Consider the following 17736-nt stretch of genomic DNA (forward strand, 5'->3'; position numbering starts at 1 on the left):
CAACCCCTGAATGGGGAGACCTGGTGGCACTCAGAGGAAGGATAGCAGGCTACCAAGAAGAGACTTGATACCCTATGAGCATATAAAAGAGGAGGAAGTCCCCCTCAGTCACAGTCATAGGGGAGGGGAGTAAGGGAAAAATGGGAGGGAGGAAGGGGAGGATACAAGGAATGGGATAACCATTGAGATGTAATATGAATAAATTAATAAAATAAAATAAAAAAGAAAACTCACAAGGCTAGTCACTTACGGAGACTTTGGCTAGAAATCTAGGACCCTGACCTGTTTCTTCCCAAGAGTGCTGTTTTATTGAGAAGCTATTTGGGGGCTGGGGTTTTGTTTACAGGCCCTGCAATGTCATCTCTGAGAGAAACAGTATCTGCCCCCTTTCTGGAGTCTATGAAGCAAGGCCGGTGAGCCATGCCCCATACCTGTGAGGCCCGCGCATGCTCTCCTTGCTAAGACTGAGCATTGATGGAAAGGCGAGCTGAATCAGATGAGAGTGGGGGAAGACTCCTTGAACCGACCCTCACAGCTTCTATCAGATCAGCTGAGCTGACTGACCCAGCATCTACTTTTCAGGTGGGGTACACTTCTGAACCCAAGGTCAACACTTCCCTCTGGAAATTTCCAGATGGGACATTCACAAGGTGTCAGAGGTCACTCAGGATAAGATGAGGACTACAAAGAGTCAGGACAGATACTCTGTCCTCTCCATGGGGGCACAGGCACCCTTTGGCACTAATCATGGTGGCGGCTGTAGGGCTTCTACATGTGAGAGAGCACCATGGGTTACCACCACACTAGGAAGGTTTCCAACAAGGCATAAGAACTCTTACCACACTCCAACTGAAGCACAGACACCACGTGAAAGGCAGTATAACTTTATTTAGTGTTAGGAAGTCTTAGGGCTTTGTGTTTGTTTTGAGACAAAGTTTCCTGTATCCCTGTGCTGCTAAGGATGGAGTCAAACTTTTGGTCACCTTGCCTCCACCTCCCAAGTGCTGGCTGGGATTGCAAGTGCGCCTCACATTGCTCAGTTTTACATGTGTGTGTGTGTGTGTGTGTGTGTGTGTGTGTGTGTGTTCAAACCTAGTGCTTTGTGCATGTAAGGTAAGCATTGTACTGAGCTACATGCCTAATCCCTTAGGTTATTTCTTAAAAGGAACCTAAAAACCTCCAAAGTAACACAGCCACAGCAGGGAACAGTAATTCTGTAATTAAGAAACACCAGGTGCAGCCAAGGGGTGGCGGCGCACACCTTTAATCCCAGCACTCGGAAGGCAAAGGCAGGTGGATCTCTGAGTTTGAGGCCAGCCTGGTCTACAGAGCAAGCTCCAAGACAGCCAGGGGTACACAGAGAAACTATCTCTGAAAATAAAACAAATCAGCCAACCAAACAACCCCTTCCACCCTACCCCCCAAAACCCAAACCAATCAACCAACCAACAAATCCCACCAGGTGAGCCTTCAGTCGGAGGAAGGGGAAAGTCAGTTTAGCAGCTCACACAGTAGGAAGAAGAATCCAGAGCTGGGGTTGGTGTGGGTTCACGTGCCCTATGTAAGGCAATTGACTGATTTTCAGTCTTAAAGGATCCTTGGTTAGTACTCTCCCCGCATGTCAGGAGCCATAGGACCTTGCCTGACCTGCCCCAGTGGCTGAGAGGCCCTGCTGGCTGAAAGCCACAGCTGTCTGCATACTTGAGATAATTATTCTGCCTGGCTACCACAAAGATCCAGCCTGACCTTGAGAAAGAGAACATTCGGTGTATCGCGACTTCTGTATAATCGCCCCACTCCACACCTGCTGTCCTTGGGCCTGGCCCAGAAGATTTTGTAACTTTCCACTGTGTTCCTTCCCACCCCCCGCCCTTTCAAAAGCTTACTATAAATTTGGATACCCCCTTATAATAAACGGCCCTCGATAAGCAAAGTTTTCCTGGGCTCGTGCCTTTCTTTCGTCCATTCTTTATTCACAGGTCGCGACCCTCCTCGCCACTCCATGAATAACTGAACCCGCGGGTCGGGAACACCCGCAGAGGCGTGGTGGTGGGGGTGGGGTGGGGGTGGGGGTGGGGTGGAGTGGGAAGCTGGGAATGGTAGCATACTTTGATATTCCCAGTGCTTGGAAGATGGAGGCAGGTGCATCAGGAGTTCAAGGTCAGCAGCCATAAAACCAGTCCAAGGGTAACCTGGGCTACATGACAACCTGTCTAAAAAGACAAAGATAAAAGCACCACAAAGTGGGGTGGGGGGTGGCTGAGGGTGTAACTCAGTGGCAGAGCATGGGGTTCGCAAGCACAGGACACTGAGTCTAATCCCCAACACCAAAAAAGTAAAGGGGAAGAAAGAAGGTCGACTTGGAGACGCAGCCAGGGACAAACTCTGGCTCCACAGTACACAGCGAAGTCCCCGTGGGACACCAGTCTCTCTTGATGTCCTGTGAACCGAGAGGCTGAAAGGACACACAACTCATCTGACATGCATGTGCAGAGCTATGAAGTGCCACACGGGGCTGCATCGCTTCTTCCTTTCTTCTGTGTCAAAGTAAGGGTAACATACTGGAATAAAAAAGGGAGGGAGGCCAGGCCATGTGCCAAAGCCAAGGACAAGATATGAAACAATTAGGCCAAGGGCTGGCTGCTTTCTTTAGGAAGCTGTCCTCCAAATAGAGTCTGTTGGTATTTAATCCAATGTCCCCTCATACCCCACCAAAACCCCTGTCTGGGCTTTCTGGAGTCAGCCAGGCAAGGGCCAGGAAAGGAACCGTCTTCTTTCTCCAGAGTGCAGGCCCCTCGAGGGCGCCTCATGTTGGCATTGGTGGCAGCTACAGGCACAGGCACTAGTGGTCACCTCAGTAGCTCCAGGGTTCTCTGCAACACCAACCTCTGCCAGTGGCTCAATGCAGGCTCAGCTTTCCTTGTATTTGCCCTCAGCCCCCAACCGAATGTTAGAGAACAGTTATTAAGTAGGCATGGTACAGCAAAGTGAAATGCAAAGTGTTCCAGCACTGGCAGGAACCATAGAAGCCCTTGAAGTAAACTGTCCTTCCTTCTCCAGAGTTCCCAAGTGGCATTTCAGAGCACAGGAATTCATTCCACCTAGTTGGTCCTCTCAGTGCCGACTCTGTAACATAGCAAAGGTCCTAGCAGCAGCGAGACCTCCAGAGCCTTCACAACAAGGCACTTCCCCAGGCCGGCTCTTCCAAGTGCGCCCACCCAATCGCACTTAGGTCATCACAGGAAAAATGCGTTTATATCAAGTAAAACAAAACACAATGCAGAACAGATGTATACATGTGCATTTTCAGTGTCCAAGTGGATATGGTTTCCTTTATAGACATGTTAAGAAACTTCACAACACTAAAAAAAGTACAAATCATCTCGGAAATCTGCACTGGTCCAAGTATTGTAGGAGATTAAATACAAGTAGGTGTGGATCATTAACAGCTAATTAAATAAATCAAGATACAGTCTTGCCCTTCAGATTAAAGTGCTCCAGTATAGCCAATGCGCCTCACCTTCAGGATAAGGACACACACAGAGATTCTTCATTGATAACCACCACTGCCCCAACCCTGCCCATTCCACTGGCCTGTGATTTGCCTAGCAGAGATGTTAAGATTTGATGAGATTTTATTACAACCAGGAAGACAAAAACAAAACAAAACAAAAAAAAAGAACAGCACAAAACACTTTAATTCCAGTATGCTGTGGCCAGCAATAGAATTCCCTCTATTAGCAAAAAAGGGGCTGAGTTAGAAAATATATATATTATTAATCTAGTTTTAAGAATACAGCAATCTACCCGGCATGGTGACACATGCCTGTAATCCCCATATCTGGAAAGCTGAGGCAGGGGGATGAACATTTGAAGCCAGTGGTCCTGTCTCAAAATAGCAGCAACAACAAAACTCTCCCAAAACAGGAAATAGCAGTCAAAAAGCAAATTCTTATAGCTCTTCACACTTTACTTACTATTGTAGTACGGGGTGTTGGGTGTGTGGGGGTGCTCTACCACTGAGCACTTATCCAGCCCAAGCACAAGGCTCCTTCATCTTGAGGAATTGTGGGTCGGGTCGGGTCGGGTCGGGACTCTGTCTACTCCCTTCCAGGAATGTTGTCAGGAAAGCCAGCAAGACAAGCAAATGGAAGGCCGGAAACAGCCAAAGGACCCTCCCCTAAAGTCATTCTCTACTTCACAGAACTGTTGTAGAAAGAGTCTGGAACATTCTGTCCCCTCTCCAGGCACTGGGAAAGCCAAGCCAGCAACAGAAACCCTGTGATCACGGAGGAGGGACTCTGACCACTTCCCCCTACTTAAGCGGAATGTGACTCCCTTATTTTATTTTGTATTTTATGTGCGCTGGTGTTTTGCCTGCATTCATGTTTGCGTGAGGGTGTCAGATCCCTTGGAACTGGAGTTACAGAGAACTGTGAGCAGCCATTTGGGTGCCAGGAATTAAACCCTCCCGTCCTCCAGAAGAGCAGCCAGTGCTACCCACTGGACCGTCTCTCCAGCCTGAAAAGTGATTCCGTCATGTCTCCAGGAGAGGGCCCCATGCATCTAAAGGACACGTGTGTGTGTGTGTGTGTGTGTGTGTGTGTGTGTGTGTGTGTGTGTGTGTGTGTGTGTGTGCGCGCTGTGTGTGCTCGCTTACCTATGTAGGAACATATGGTAGTTTTCATCTTACTGTATAAGACAGGGTCCATCACTGAGGCTGGAGCTCCCTGTCTCAGCTAGAATGGCTGGTCAGTGAGCCTTTGAGATCTAGGGTCTCTGCCCCGCAATACCCTCTAGCTAACCCCCTGCCCAGCACATGCTACTGCTCTTGGCTTTTTGCATAGGTGCCGAGACTCCAAATGCAGATCCTCATGCAAACGCTTTGCCCGCTGAGCTGTGTCTTCCCACCGACCAAGAGCATACTTAATTTTAAGTCTAGAGGGTAGTGGGAACTGGACACAGCAGTTTGTTCAAAATCTAAGAAGCATGCTCAGAGGCCTTCTGTAAACAACTGCGCTCCAGCCAAAAGGCATCAAACACGGCTGTCATTCCAGCACTTGGGAAGTGGAGGCAGGGGCGTCAGAAATTCAAGGCTAGTTTCAGCTATATAGTGAGTTCAAGAGCTATACAACGTCTGACCCTGAAAACTGAACAATGCCAACCAAACAAAAACCTCTACCAAAACAACCCTTGAGCCCTACAGTTTACATGATATAACAATTTAGCATCTGCCACACCTGAGCTGCTGAAGGCCAAGAAAGGAGGTGAAACAGCACCATCGCACAACTCCTTTCTCACCTCACCCTAAGCCTGGCTTCGTGGAGGATGCACACTAGAAAGTCTCAGTCTCAAGAGGGGACAAGCCCAGTGTTAAAATACATTATTTCCACTGGTGCCCCCTGAATTGATGGCTCAGGATCAAATCTCATATTTACAGTTTAGTTAAAGGCACAGCGGCATTTAAAAATAAAACTCTGGGAATGTACAGTAAAGGATTCATTGTAATCATTAACCTGGCTTCAACTAGGAGAATTAACTCTTGACAGACAACCCACATAACAGGCGATCGCCTGTTCCTTTCCTGCGGTTCACATCTTCCCAGCCTTTCTGCCCATCTGAGCCGGCACTCGGAGGATGTTGGGCGTCTCCTCCATGACCCTGACTAGCAGGTTGTCGATGTAGTCCTCCAGCTCCCGCACCTGAAACTCCTTCCTGCTGATGGTTTCCTTCTGTTTGAGCACCAGCTGGATCAGCTCGTCGTGGGTCAGCTGTGCATAGGCAAAGGCGGGGTCCGAGGGCTGGTATTTCTTCGGAGAGGGGAGGAAGAGGAGAAAAGGTTACATACAAGTCAGGGGACAAACCGGACATCCGAAAGGAATGTGAAAGAGAATGTCAGCAGCCCCATCCCACCCCCCCCACCCCACAGCCCCACCCCGAGTCTCTCAGAAACCTGTTTTGTTGTTACTTTTTTTTTTTGGAGGCAGCGGCTCACTATGTAGAGCAGGCTGGTCACGAACTCAGGGGTCAGCCTGCCTCTGCCTCCCAGGTATTGGAATTAAAGGTGGGATCCACCTCACCTGGCCTGGAAACCCACTTTCAACACAGGCTGAAATTAGGAGGCTTACTGAGGGAAGCACCTTGGGCTCTGGAGAGTTGTGTATAGGCTGATGACATGCTTTTTTGGTTTCTTTTGTTTTGTTTTATGATCCTTCGGAAAATGTAAAAACCAGGGGCCTGAAGCCGGGCGGTGGTGGCGCACACCTTTAATCCCAGCACTTGGGAGGCAGAGGCAGGCGGATCACTGTGAGTTCCAGGCCAGCCTGGTCTACAAAGTGAGTCCAAGACAGCCAAGGCTACACAGAGAAACCCTGTCTCGAAAAACAAACAAACAAACAAAAACACACACACAAAAAAACCAGGGGCCTGGGTGTTGCTCACTTGGCATAGACCACTTGTCTAGCATGTATAAAGGCCCCAGGTTTGACCCCCAGCACAGTTAAAAAACAGAAACCTTACTCGGCTTGCAGTTCTCACACTTGTGTTCTTGACTCTGGGTACATGTTTCCAAGAAATGTAATGAGGGGGCTGGAGAGTCAGACAGCTGGCAGTTAAGAGCACTGGCTGCTCTTCCAGAGGACCTGAGTTCAATTCCCAGCACCTACATGGCAGCTCACAGCTGTTTGTAATGCCTGTTCCAGGGGATCTGACTCCCTCACACCTATGCAGATAGAATAAAATTAAAGGACCGGGTGTGGTGGTGCACGCCTTTAATCCCAGCACTCGTGGGTTATTCACGAGCCACCTGACTTGGGTTCACACTTGCTGTGTGTGTGAGAACAGCATTGTGTGTTTCTAAGCCAGCCAGTGAGAGAGTGGGATTCCTCTGAACTCGCCTCCCAGGGTAGACTGCTCCCTGAATGGGGCAGGGGCTTCTGCGCCATTGTGGAACTATTTGTGTGGGCTCCTAACTGTTGGTCTTCCAGGTAGAAGGTGAAAGTGACCCCCAGGGCAAAAACTGTTTTGCTGCCTTGCAGTTCTTTGGGCAGAAATCACCTTGAGTTGCTCTGGAGTCCTATTTCCTACAATTTGTAAATCTGCTAAACTGCGGATTTCAGGGCTTTCCTCCTCCTCCCTCCGGAGACCTTGGTGCAATTTGTTACATTTTATTGAGTCTTTTCATCTCTCATTTCCTTCTGGCTCAGAACTCTTGGGCTTGTAGTTAGAGCCTCCTTGTCCCGGATGATAAATGCTCGTTAAAAGCAACTGTTCCCTGTTCCGGGTACATTGTTACTATCAAGAGAACACCCAGTCTCTGGGAAAGGCCACAGTGTACCCAGAGAGTGTGTGTCCGGGTGAGGTCCGTAGCCTGGTGGCACTTGGCTTTAGTGATACGTGTTTTGAGAGTGTAGAGTAAGTTTCGGTAGGGTCTCAGGGAGATCAGGGGCAGCAGACTGCCTGGGCTGACTGGCAGGCACCCTGCAGGCTTGGCCAAGAGGGTGGCTCCTCACATCTTTCTGCTGCCTTGGGGCTTGCCCCAGCTCTTCACTCATAGCTGGCTGTATCTCTTGAGTTCTCAAGGCTGGTTTCAAACTTAGGAGGTCAAGTGGTCCAGCTACCTCAACCTCCCAAGTAGCTGAGCTCAGGTGTGTGCACAACCTGGCTGGTTATGTAACTGCTACTGCCAGATGATGCTCTCCCTCTCCTCCTCCTCCTCCTTTGCCCCCCCCCCCCCATCAAGGCCTTATTATGTTCCTTCTTTTAAAAAAAAAAAAAAGTATGTGATTGTTTTGCCTGCATATCTCCATGCACCATGTGTGCAGTACCTGGAAAGGCTAAGAAAAGGGGGCTGGGTTCCTGGAACTGGAGTTATAAATAGTTATGAACTACCATATAGGTGCTGGAAATAGAACCTGGGCACTCTGAAAGAGCGAACAGTATGTTTAAAAAAATATTTTATTTTTATTTATTTATTTTTTTCTAGACATCCAGACAGGGTCTCTCTGTGTAGCCTTGGCTGTCCTGAATTCGATTTGTAGACCAGGCTGGCCTCGGATTCACAGAGATCCACCTGCCTCTGCCTCCCTGAGTGCTGGTATAACAGGCGTGTGCCACTGCCCTGGCTGATTTGCTTTATTTTTAATTATGTCTCTGTGTATTATTTGGGTCCACAAGTATATGTGTCCATGGAAGCCAGGAGAGGGCATTAGATCACCTGCCACTGCATGCTGGTTGGAGGGACATATTCTTGTATCCTCAGGATGCAGAGGAAAGAGGACCAGGAGTTCAAAGCCAGCCTAGGCTATATAAAACCTTGTCAAAAAAACAAAAACAAAAACAAACAAAATCCACAAAAACAAAACAAACAAACAAAATCCCCAAACAAGATAAGAACAATGGAACTGAAGAGATGGTTCAGTGTTTGAGAGCACTTGCTGTTCCTGTAGAGAATACAGGTTTGATTCCTAGCACCCACATGGAGGCTCACAAGCATCTTTAGTTCCAGTTCCAGGGGGGTCTAATGCCTGCCCTTTCCTGGTTTTGTGTGCACGAGGGATGCATGTAATGCAGAGACATATATGCAGGTAAAACACATATGCATATTTTTTTAAAACCTCAAGTTGAATTCTGTAATCAAAGGCTAAAGAACATTATCTACAACTTTGAAATCATTAGAAAATTCTATCTGGGCAGTGGTGGCACATGCCTTTAATCCCAGCACTCACTCGGGAGGTAGAGGCAGCTAGATCTCTGAGTTCAAGGCCAGCCTGGTCTATAGAGGGAATAGGACAGCCAGGACTACACAGAGAAACCCTGTCTTGAAAAACAAAAACAAAAATCAAGAAAGAAAAGAGAACAAGTAACCTAAAAACAAAGGGTGGGGGTGGGGTGGGTACAGAACTAGAGTTTACAAAGGACTAAGAAACAAATGTTCAAAATCCTTAATCATTAATCCCAGCCCTTGGGAGGCAGAGGCAGGAGGATCTCAGTGAGTTCGAAGCCAGCCTGGTCCAGCCAAGGCTACACAGAGAAACCCTGTCTCAGAAAAAAAATAAAAAATAAATCCTTAATCAGGGAAATTCAAAGAAAACTACTATGAGATTTCATCTCATACTAGTCAGAATGGCTAAGAACAGTAAGGCAAATGACAGTTTATGGTATCGAGCATGTGGAGTAAGGGGGACCCTCATCTACTGAGCGCAAACGTGTAAGGCCACTGTGGAGATCAGTGGCATCAGTCCTCGGGAAGCCGGAAATAGCTCTCAAGATGCAGCCATACCACTCTTGGGTCTATACTCGAAGGACTCCACATCCTCCTACAGCCACGCTTGCTGTGCTATATTCACAATAGCCGAAAACTGCAAATGACTTAAACGTCCATCAGCGAATGAAAAGATGAAGAAAACGCGATACATTTACACAGTGGGATGTTTTCCAGCTGTTTAACCCAGACCCAAAGACAAATATAGCATGACTCTTCTGTGTGGGTGTTAGCATATGCTTTTGGTAGCATGCTACAGTCCCTACAACCACAGAGGTTAGGTAAAGAATAGCGGGTTAGCGAGAAGGGGAGGCTCTCCCAAGCGGTGGGGGTAAAGAATAGCTAGGAGAAATGGAGAGTGGGGAGGGTGGAACAGGAACAATCGGGGAAGGAAGAGGAGGCTAAGGCACAGGACCCAGGGAGACACAACTAACACTAGAGGCCACCTGAGGAGACCTCAGTGTAAAATTTCAGGAAAGAGATCTAGATGGAGCCACCAAAGAACAGGGGTGACAAGACTTAACCTGACATCTCTCGCCACCAAGTGACACCTCTAGCGCTAGGCAGGAATGGGTTACATCTTATTAACCAATTAATTAACTAATTAACCCAAAGGGGACCCATGAAAGCCCCAAACAACCTAGACTGTGGTCAAGGCTATTGGTTGCTCTCCACACACTGATAAGGCAGAGGCAGGTAGATCTTTTGAGTTCGAGGCCAGCCTCATCTACATAGTGAGTTCCAGGACAATCAGGGCTAGAGAGAGAGACTCATCTTTTTAAAAAAAGTGACACAAAAGTTATGTGAGTGACCAACCACTATCTGATTGGATTGAAATCTCATACTGTGAGATGGGATCCATTCTTGAAACTGCTCTAGTGGCTAAGAACCTGAGACTAGACTAGGGGAAAACCAAATATTATTTTTCTGCTAAAGGACCCTAGCAGTAAAATGACTCCTAATGACCTATAGATCTCTGTCTCACTCAGCGGTCATCAGAGAAGGTTCCTTCTTCCTTTTTTTTTCTTTTTGCTTCCTTCTTTCTACAACAGATGGGAACAGATACAGAGACTCACAACTGGACAATGTGCAGAGACTGAGAGATCTTGGAAAACTCAGTCCTAAGTGGGATAGCTATCAACTCTCTCCCATCTGGGCTCTGGGCTGTGGAAGAGGAGGCAGAAAGAGTGTAAGAGTCAGAGGGAATGAAGGACACAGAAGAAAGAAGGCCTTCCAGACACAAGAGGACTGACCACAGAGACTGTGGCAGCATGCTCATGGCCAGCACAGGTTCAAGCCAGATGGTCCCACTCCTGAGAGAGCAAAGCAGACACAAGTCCACACCCCTAACCCAAAAGCTGTCTCTAATTAATAACCACTTTCAAGGAAAAATTTAGTTTTTCCAATGGATTCTCCGTGGGTATATAAACCACACTTAAGGGCCGGCCCCATGTCCAGCAGAGGATGGGCAACTCAAATGCACCCAACAGTACTTTTGTGTGTGTGTATTCTTTTGTAACCTTACTGGTCTTTTGCTTGTGTATTATTGTTTCCAATTTTGTGTTTTTATGGGTTTTGATTTTGTGTGTGTGCTTTTTCTTTTTATTCTGGTTTTAGTTTTGTTTTTACTTGCCTGTATGTTTTGTAAAGAGAGAAAAAGAGAGAGGGGGGCACGGAGTTGGATGGGTGGAGACGACCTGGGAGAAGATGAGGGAGGGGAAACCATGATCAGAATATATTATATGAAATAAGCATTTTAAAGAAAAAACAGCAAAAGGTGAAGAGCTATTGAAGAAGACGCTGGCTACAAGTTCCGGCCTCCATATGCATGTGCACACACCTGTACAAACACCTGGGTACATGCATATAATTCACACAAAGAAAATTAGAAGTAAAATAGGACATGATGCATACAACTTACTCTTTTCCATGGTTCAGATACAGAAAACAAAACAAAACAATAGAACCCTGACACGCGCAATGGTAGACAGAGAAAGAGCAGGAGGGAGAGGAAGCCACAGGAGGAGCTGGAGCTACTGAGTCAAATGTACACAACCGGCAACTCCGGACGAAGGTCTCCAGCAGTTCTTTGAACTGGTTTTTGAAATGTCTTAAATGATGGAAACTATTTTGAAAAGCAGCAACAAAACCTAGACGAAACGTCTGTATCAAGAATTTTATATTTTTGCTTAAAGATAAGAAGGAAAGATAGGGAAAGGAAATCTTTAAAAAGAAGTGCCAGGTGGATGTGGTGGCACCTGCCTGTAGCTCCAGGGCTACACAGTATGTTCCAGGTCTTTAGAAAACAAAAGAAAATAAGTAAACAAAAAAAAAGGTACCACCATTCTCAACAAACAGATAGTGCCAGTGACTCACGTGGCTAGAGCCCAAAAAAAGGAATCCGGTAAAAAATAGTTACAAGGAAATGTAATTATCTATTCAACAGGGAGTCTGGGGGCTCTTGGAGTTTATCCAGACTCCTGACCCATCCGAGTAAGTAAGACCCAGAATTTCCTGCCGCTCAAGTACCTTAACTTCTGCTGTTTGTTCAGGGACAGCATCTTGCTATGTAGCCCAGGCTGGGCCTCCAGACTATGGAGCTCAAGCTGTCTTTCCATCAGCCCTGTGTGTGGCGGCAGCAATGGAGGCGGCAGCTCTAATGGTGATTCCACACACGCAAGCTCTGCAGACCTTGATGAATATGCCAACCCCTCAGAATGCTCACCTTAATAATGGCTTCGTTGATCAGGTTCCCACTGATGACAGCGGCAGTTCCCAAGCTGGAGTTGGCCATCTTGGGGGCTGTTGCGTTCATCGGCTTCACGGGATGGAGCCTAGGAAGACGAGAAAAGGACCCTTAAGCCTTCAGTAACCACAAAGCTTAGAGCTACCCATCTCAAAGATGGCTGCCGGCAAGACAGGTAATGGGGAAGGAGAAGCACCTCTGGCCCCACAGCCAACTAATGCCTTAGCTCCTGTGGAACTCAAAGTAAGCAGGACCAGACGACCACAAGCAACCAGCAACACACATCCCTGCCCAGGGCGTCCTGACAGCCTAAGTCCCCCAGTCTGGTTATGCTCTGTGGCACAGTACTTGCCCAGCATGCACAAGGCCTCAGGTTCCATTCCCAGCACCGCGAAAAATAAAAAATAAAAAAATAAAAATTAGTTAAAGTAAATAAGTAAAACAATGTTAACAGTAAAGAAGAAAGAAAGAAAGAAAGTTTCTCATCCTTGGAGGTAGCTACAGACTAGACTAGGACTCCACTGAGGGGCTCTGCGGAAACTTGGGACTTCTGAGGGAAGGTAGAGTGCAGATCAAACAGCTGCTCAATCTCAGAGGACCTTTTCAGCATCGCTTGGTTCTACCGCTGGGTTTCACCTGGCTTCTGAGACCCTGGAAACACAAGCACCTAACGCTTCCACTGCTACAAAGCTCCACAACAGTGTGGAACCATTCCTAAGCTGTCTCTGAAGACTGCTATGTCCTCGCTATACACGCTGCTGGGTCTTGAGTTATTCCAAGCCCTTGTGTGACAAAGCTTTGCCAGCGACAGGCAAACTCTGACATCGGGACATCTGATTGGCTTGAAGGCATGGGTCTCTCTCTGCAGGTACAAGCAAAGAGAGGGCATGGTTCCCACGTACAAACACAATCTCCCCCGTTACCTCTCACCTGTGCTTGGCTGCCCCAGCTCCAGCACTTGGCTGAGCTGGGACTGGATGTATCTCTGAGGGTGTGACCCAGGCTTGTAGAAGTGGCTTCTTCTTGCCAAAATTTTCAACTTTACCCATGGAGCCTTCTGTTGTTGTTGTTTGAGACTCCACTACACCGGTGTGGTGATTTTCAGAGTATGGAGAGTTGGAGAAAGAGTGTGTGGCAGGAAAGGTCTCAGAGAGTGAGGGGCTGGACACAGGAGAGTCCTGGGATAAGCAGAGAGGCGAAGCTGGCCTCCCACCCCCCTTCACTTTCTCCTCCTCAACAGTACCAGGGCCCGGTAGCTCTTTATTCACACTTGGGCACTGGCCAAGACGTGGCTTAGAAATTCCTAATGCTCCTGTCTGCTCGGAAGGAACCGCTGCGGGAGTTCGGGGCCTGAAGTCATGCAGATTCTCCGTGGGCACTGACTCACGCGTCCTGCCACTCGGCTCCTCTGCCTTCTCCAGACAGGAAAGTGACCCGTTCGCGGGTGAGGCTCCCACTTCTAGATCCACCAGCTTGACTGCCTCTCCTCCATCTCCAGCCTCATCTACTTGTTCATCATCTGATGCCACCTCAGGGATGGACGGAAGAGACAAGCTCAGATCTGCCATGACAGGAGGTGTCACATCAGAGGCAGACGGAAGGTCCTGTAGGGGGTTAGATAGCAGGCCTTCATGATCGCTGGCTCTGCTCTGACACGGAGTCATGAGGTCATCCTTCTCCTCATCCCTCAAGTCTTGGGTACCTCTTGCTGGCCGGGCCTGGCTTGTGGGGCCTTCCGAGAACCTCTCGCTCTCAGAAGGGACGATGGGCTGAGCTTCTGTGCCTGCAGGTTCCTCTCCTGTGCTTTCCAGGTGGGTCGACTCTGCACCAGGCACGCTTCCAGCAACAGGCCCTGCATTTGTCAGCGGCTGGAGATGACTTCCATCCTCCTCAAGCCCAGTGGGTCTTTCTGTTTCTTCTTCTTCTTCCACAAAGAGTTGTTCAGAAAAGGACACACGTTTTTTTGCTTTCTTTTGACCTCCACTGGCATTCATGTGCATCTCTTCGTGTTTCTGTGCTATGCTGTCAAAGAAGGAGGTTGCCCCTGCCTCTTGAGGAGGTAGGGTTGCTTCCTTGACAGTAGACGTCATTCTACCATCCCGAATGTTCTCCACAGAAGACCCAGACCGACGCTCTGAGTCTGAGGCTTCCCCCGCGGGAGACATCTCACCAGGGTTTACAGTTCTGTCACTGTGGAGTGAAAGCACTGAGAGTTCTTCCTGGACCTCTTCAGGCAAGGGGCCCCAGGGCTGCTCTGGGAATGGATACTTCACAGGCTCCTCACGCTGCCCCATGAGGATCTTTCCTGACTCGACACTACCAGCTTCCGTCCCTGTCTCCCTGATCTTGCCCCCTGCAGATTCTTCCATCCCCTTCCGCACTAGGATAGGAAGCTCTTTGCAAGGTGACCCCGAGGCAAAAGAACCACTGTTCGCAGCCAGTGTTAAACTCTCCTTGGAAGAGATTGTTTTGAGGAGCAAAGAAGGTTCTTCAGAATTGGCCTCATCACTGCCTGTGGGGGGCCAGTGTTCGACTGGAGTGGATGTAGAGATAGGGGCTGCTAGGGGAGAGGAGGAGGAGGTGGAGGAGGAGGGGGAGGAAGAAGAGAAGGAGGAAGAGGAAGAGGCAGGAGAAGTTTTGGAGGGCTGGGTCTCTGAGTCACATCTCAAGTCAGAGAAGAGAGGAGCCTGAGCAGAGCTAGAAGGCAGAGTCGGAAAGAGAGCAGAGACAGGGGAAGGAAGCCTGGCTTTGGGTTGAGCCTCTGGAGAAACTTCCAGTCTGCAAAAAGGACAAAATAAAATCTGCAGGTCAGTTGCAGATGCATTTGAAAAAACATAAAAATAGTCAGTTAAGAGGGGGAGTTTTAAAATGTTTTATTTATTTTATGTATATTAAAGCTCTATCTGCATGTACACCGGCACGCCAGAAGAAGTGGTTTCCCTGAGGGACAGGCTTTTAATGTTTGGGGCAGTATCTACAAGGTCAAGGGAACAGCAATTCTTGACACACAGATGAATCACTGTCTTTTCTTAGTGCTGGGGAATCGAAGCCAGGGCCTCATACATGCTATGTAAATACCCTACAACTGAGACACGCTCTCCCCACGGAAAGAGACACTGCTAAGCACCAAGCGCACAATCACACAAGGGTCTGTTGCAACCCACGCGTTAGAGTCAGCTAGAGCAATGGAGAGTTTATGGTTCCTTTTAGTGATATACTCGGGAGCCTCGAGTACTTGACTATGACAAGGGCAACTAAAAAGCTCAGAGTAATGAAAGGCTTAACACAAAGCAGCATGGATGGATTTGGAAGAGAAAAGTACATCTGTTGCAGAATCTCCAAACAGCTTGTCTCTCCACCCCCATACCAGAGAAACGTCCATGAGAGAGTCACTCACAGAAGCAGGCGCCCCCTCCCTCAGGCTTAGGCAGGCTCTTAGGGTCAAGCATGGAGGAGACAGAGCTTGGTCACTGGCGTACTACACAGTGGGTCAAGGGTCTCTCACTGGTGCCAAGTACCAGGAGGAAAGGCAGCCATCTCCACAGGGCAGCATGCACTAAAAACCCTTAAAACACACATTCGGCTCATATGCCCACTGCAACCACACACAGCCAGCTCACATGCACAGAATCAGCCACGCACGAGTCTGGTCAGCTCACTGAGAAGGAAAACCTCCACCTACAGATGCTGTGGCTTTAGGCTGGGACTCACCCTGCCCTTTGTGCTGAGCAGGCCAGGCCAGCAGACACGATTGGTTCAAATGACTTAAGACTAGCAAACCCTTGCATACACATCCTGAGACTGACCAGGTTTGCTCTAGTGGAAACTTGGCCGAATACCAGGCGGTGGCAGAGAAAGGTCCCATATGTTTAAAAAACAAACAAACAAAAAACAAACAAACAAACAAACAAAAAAACCCCTCAGACTTACCTAGGCTTCACAGCTTTGGTCTGGGGAGCCCTTGCAGCAGGAACTGGTGGTTTCAGTTCAGACTTCGATTCCAGGCTGGCTTCGGGGTCTGAGATCTGCACCTCTTCAAAGGGGTTCGGGGAGCCGCCCCCCTGGAAGGCAACAGGTACAACATCTTTCTCAGATCCTCTCACGGGGTCTTCCTCCCGCAGCTGGGCGCCCACGAGCCTTGCTTTCCTTTCCTTCTCTGAGACAGCGGGAAGAGGGTCACCTTCACTGCCTTTAGGCACATCTTTCTTTCCTGTCACCAGAGAAAGCAAAGAGGACTTCTTGCTCTCCTGCTTCTTGCTGTCTTTTGTTTCTTTTGTAGCCTCTGTGTTGGCTGGAGAAGACGTGCTCTCTCTACTGTCCCCACTGGTCAGAGGTCGGTAGGATGGCAGAGACATGGACTTCATGGAGTCCTTGGTGGAAGAGTCGGACAGTCGCCTGTCGGAGGCCGTGCCTCCTCCTTCCCCTGGCTCCTTAGGAGACCGGGCAGCCAGATTTTCAGTGGATACGAACAAAAGCTTCTTCCTGAAGCCCTGGGGCGATGGGGAGCTAGAAGGGCTGCTGTCTCTGACCTCACCCTTGGCCTCCGGCTGCTCCACGTAAACATGGTTCCCGTTGATACAGACGTTAGATCGGGAAAGGGAATCGTTCTTGGACCGGAGGCCCCCAAGGAAGGAGAGCCCTTCTTTCCTGGGAAGGCTGAAGTTGGTCTGGTTCGATTGTGTGTGGTCAGCACTGGATGTTCGCTTGTGGAACATGACTGGGGAGAAAACAAACAGCAAAAGGGGTGTTAAGTGCTCCAGGGAAAGTTCAGTGGTGAATAAAGGAATTTACTGCAAAGCCTAGTGACCTAATTCACCCCCCAGGACCTACATGGTCAAAAGAGAACTGACGCCCCGAGCTATGCCCTCCCTCGCCCTTCTTACACACACACACACACACACACACAAATAAAAACTGAGGCTGAGGATACAGCTCAGAGGTAAAGCATCTGTCTATCATGCACAAGGTTCTGGGGTTCAATCTCTAGTAATGAAAAAAAAAGAATTTAAATGAGGGAAGGATTTGGGGTATAGCTTGGTGATGGAGCTCTTGATCAGCATCTATGATGGTGTCATTTTGATCCTCAGCATTACAAAGACTGGAAGAGAGGAGGTGTGGGGATCGGGAGTGGGAGTAAGCAGTTGCAATGGGCAGGGGCGACTGTCAGTCACCAACAGCTGCACACACACCTTTCCAGTTGTGGGAACTGATAGGCAGGTGCTAAGCACCCTATAACGCACAAGTCGGTCCCCCACAACAGCCTGAACAGTCAGCAGTGCCAAAGTTAAGAAATCCTGTGTTAGACCAATGGAAAAGGCCATGATCTCGATAGAATTACAGAATCTGGCCACTAAAAGGGATTCAATAATTGTAGCTAAAGTTCAAATTATGCAGTTCAGAGATAAGGAGGCTGGGCTACTGAGCTTCCATCAGGGATGTGCCACATAGGAGTTAAGCACATGACAGGCGCTCAGCAGAGATCCGATGAATTAACCAAGTATCATACACACACACACCAAGGTCTGATAGTTTCCCTCTTTCATACATAACAGGTCCTGGGATGAGGGTCTGTGTTGGAACACTTGCCCAGCATACCCAAGGTCCTGGGCCAGATCCTCAGGCCTGTGAGAACACACAGCAAAAACCCTCAAGTGCACTTATTCTGTGAGCTCCAAACTCTTGGGGGAAGGCATTTTCACACAGTTAAGAAGCATCGCCTTGAGTGAAG

The 17736-nt window shown here is 48.6% G+C and overlaps 1 protein-coding gene across 1 annotated transcript in view; it reads right to left on the bottom strand.

Moving 5' to 3' along the window:
• Positions 1 to 5572: 5572 nt before the first annotated feature.
• Positions 5573 to 17736, bottom strand: part of Rab11fip1 (RAB11 family interacting protein 1) — a 30823-nt gene continuing 18659 nt past the window's right edge. Inside the window, exons 3-6 of the mRNA XM_051169593.1 lie at positions 15939 to 16725; positions 12939 to 14786; positions 11988 to 12096; positions 5573 to 5810 (exon numbers count right to left, since the gene is read on the bottom strand). Of these exons, the coding sequence (XP_051025550.1) occupies positions 5592 to 5810; positions 11988 to 12096; positions 12939 to 14786; positions 15939 to 16725 (2963 nt within the window). The 3' untranslated portion in view covers positions 5573 to 5591. The remainder of the gene's footprint in view (positions 5811 to 11987; positions 12097 to 12938; positions 14787 to 15938; positions 16726 to 17736) is intronic.

The sequence above is a fragment of the Acomys russatus genome, chromosome 27, assembly GCF_903995435.1.
Source record: "Acomys russatus chromosome 27, mAcoRus1.1, whole genome shotgun sequence".
Classification (NCBI taxonomy): domain Eukaryota; kingdom Metazoa; phylum Chordata; class Mammalia; order Rodentia; family Muridae; genus Acomys; species Acomys russatus.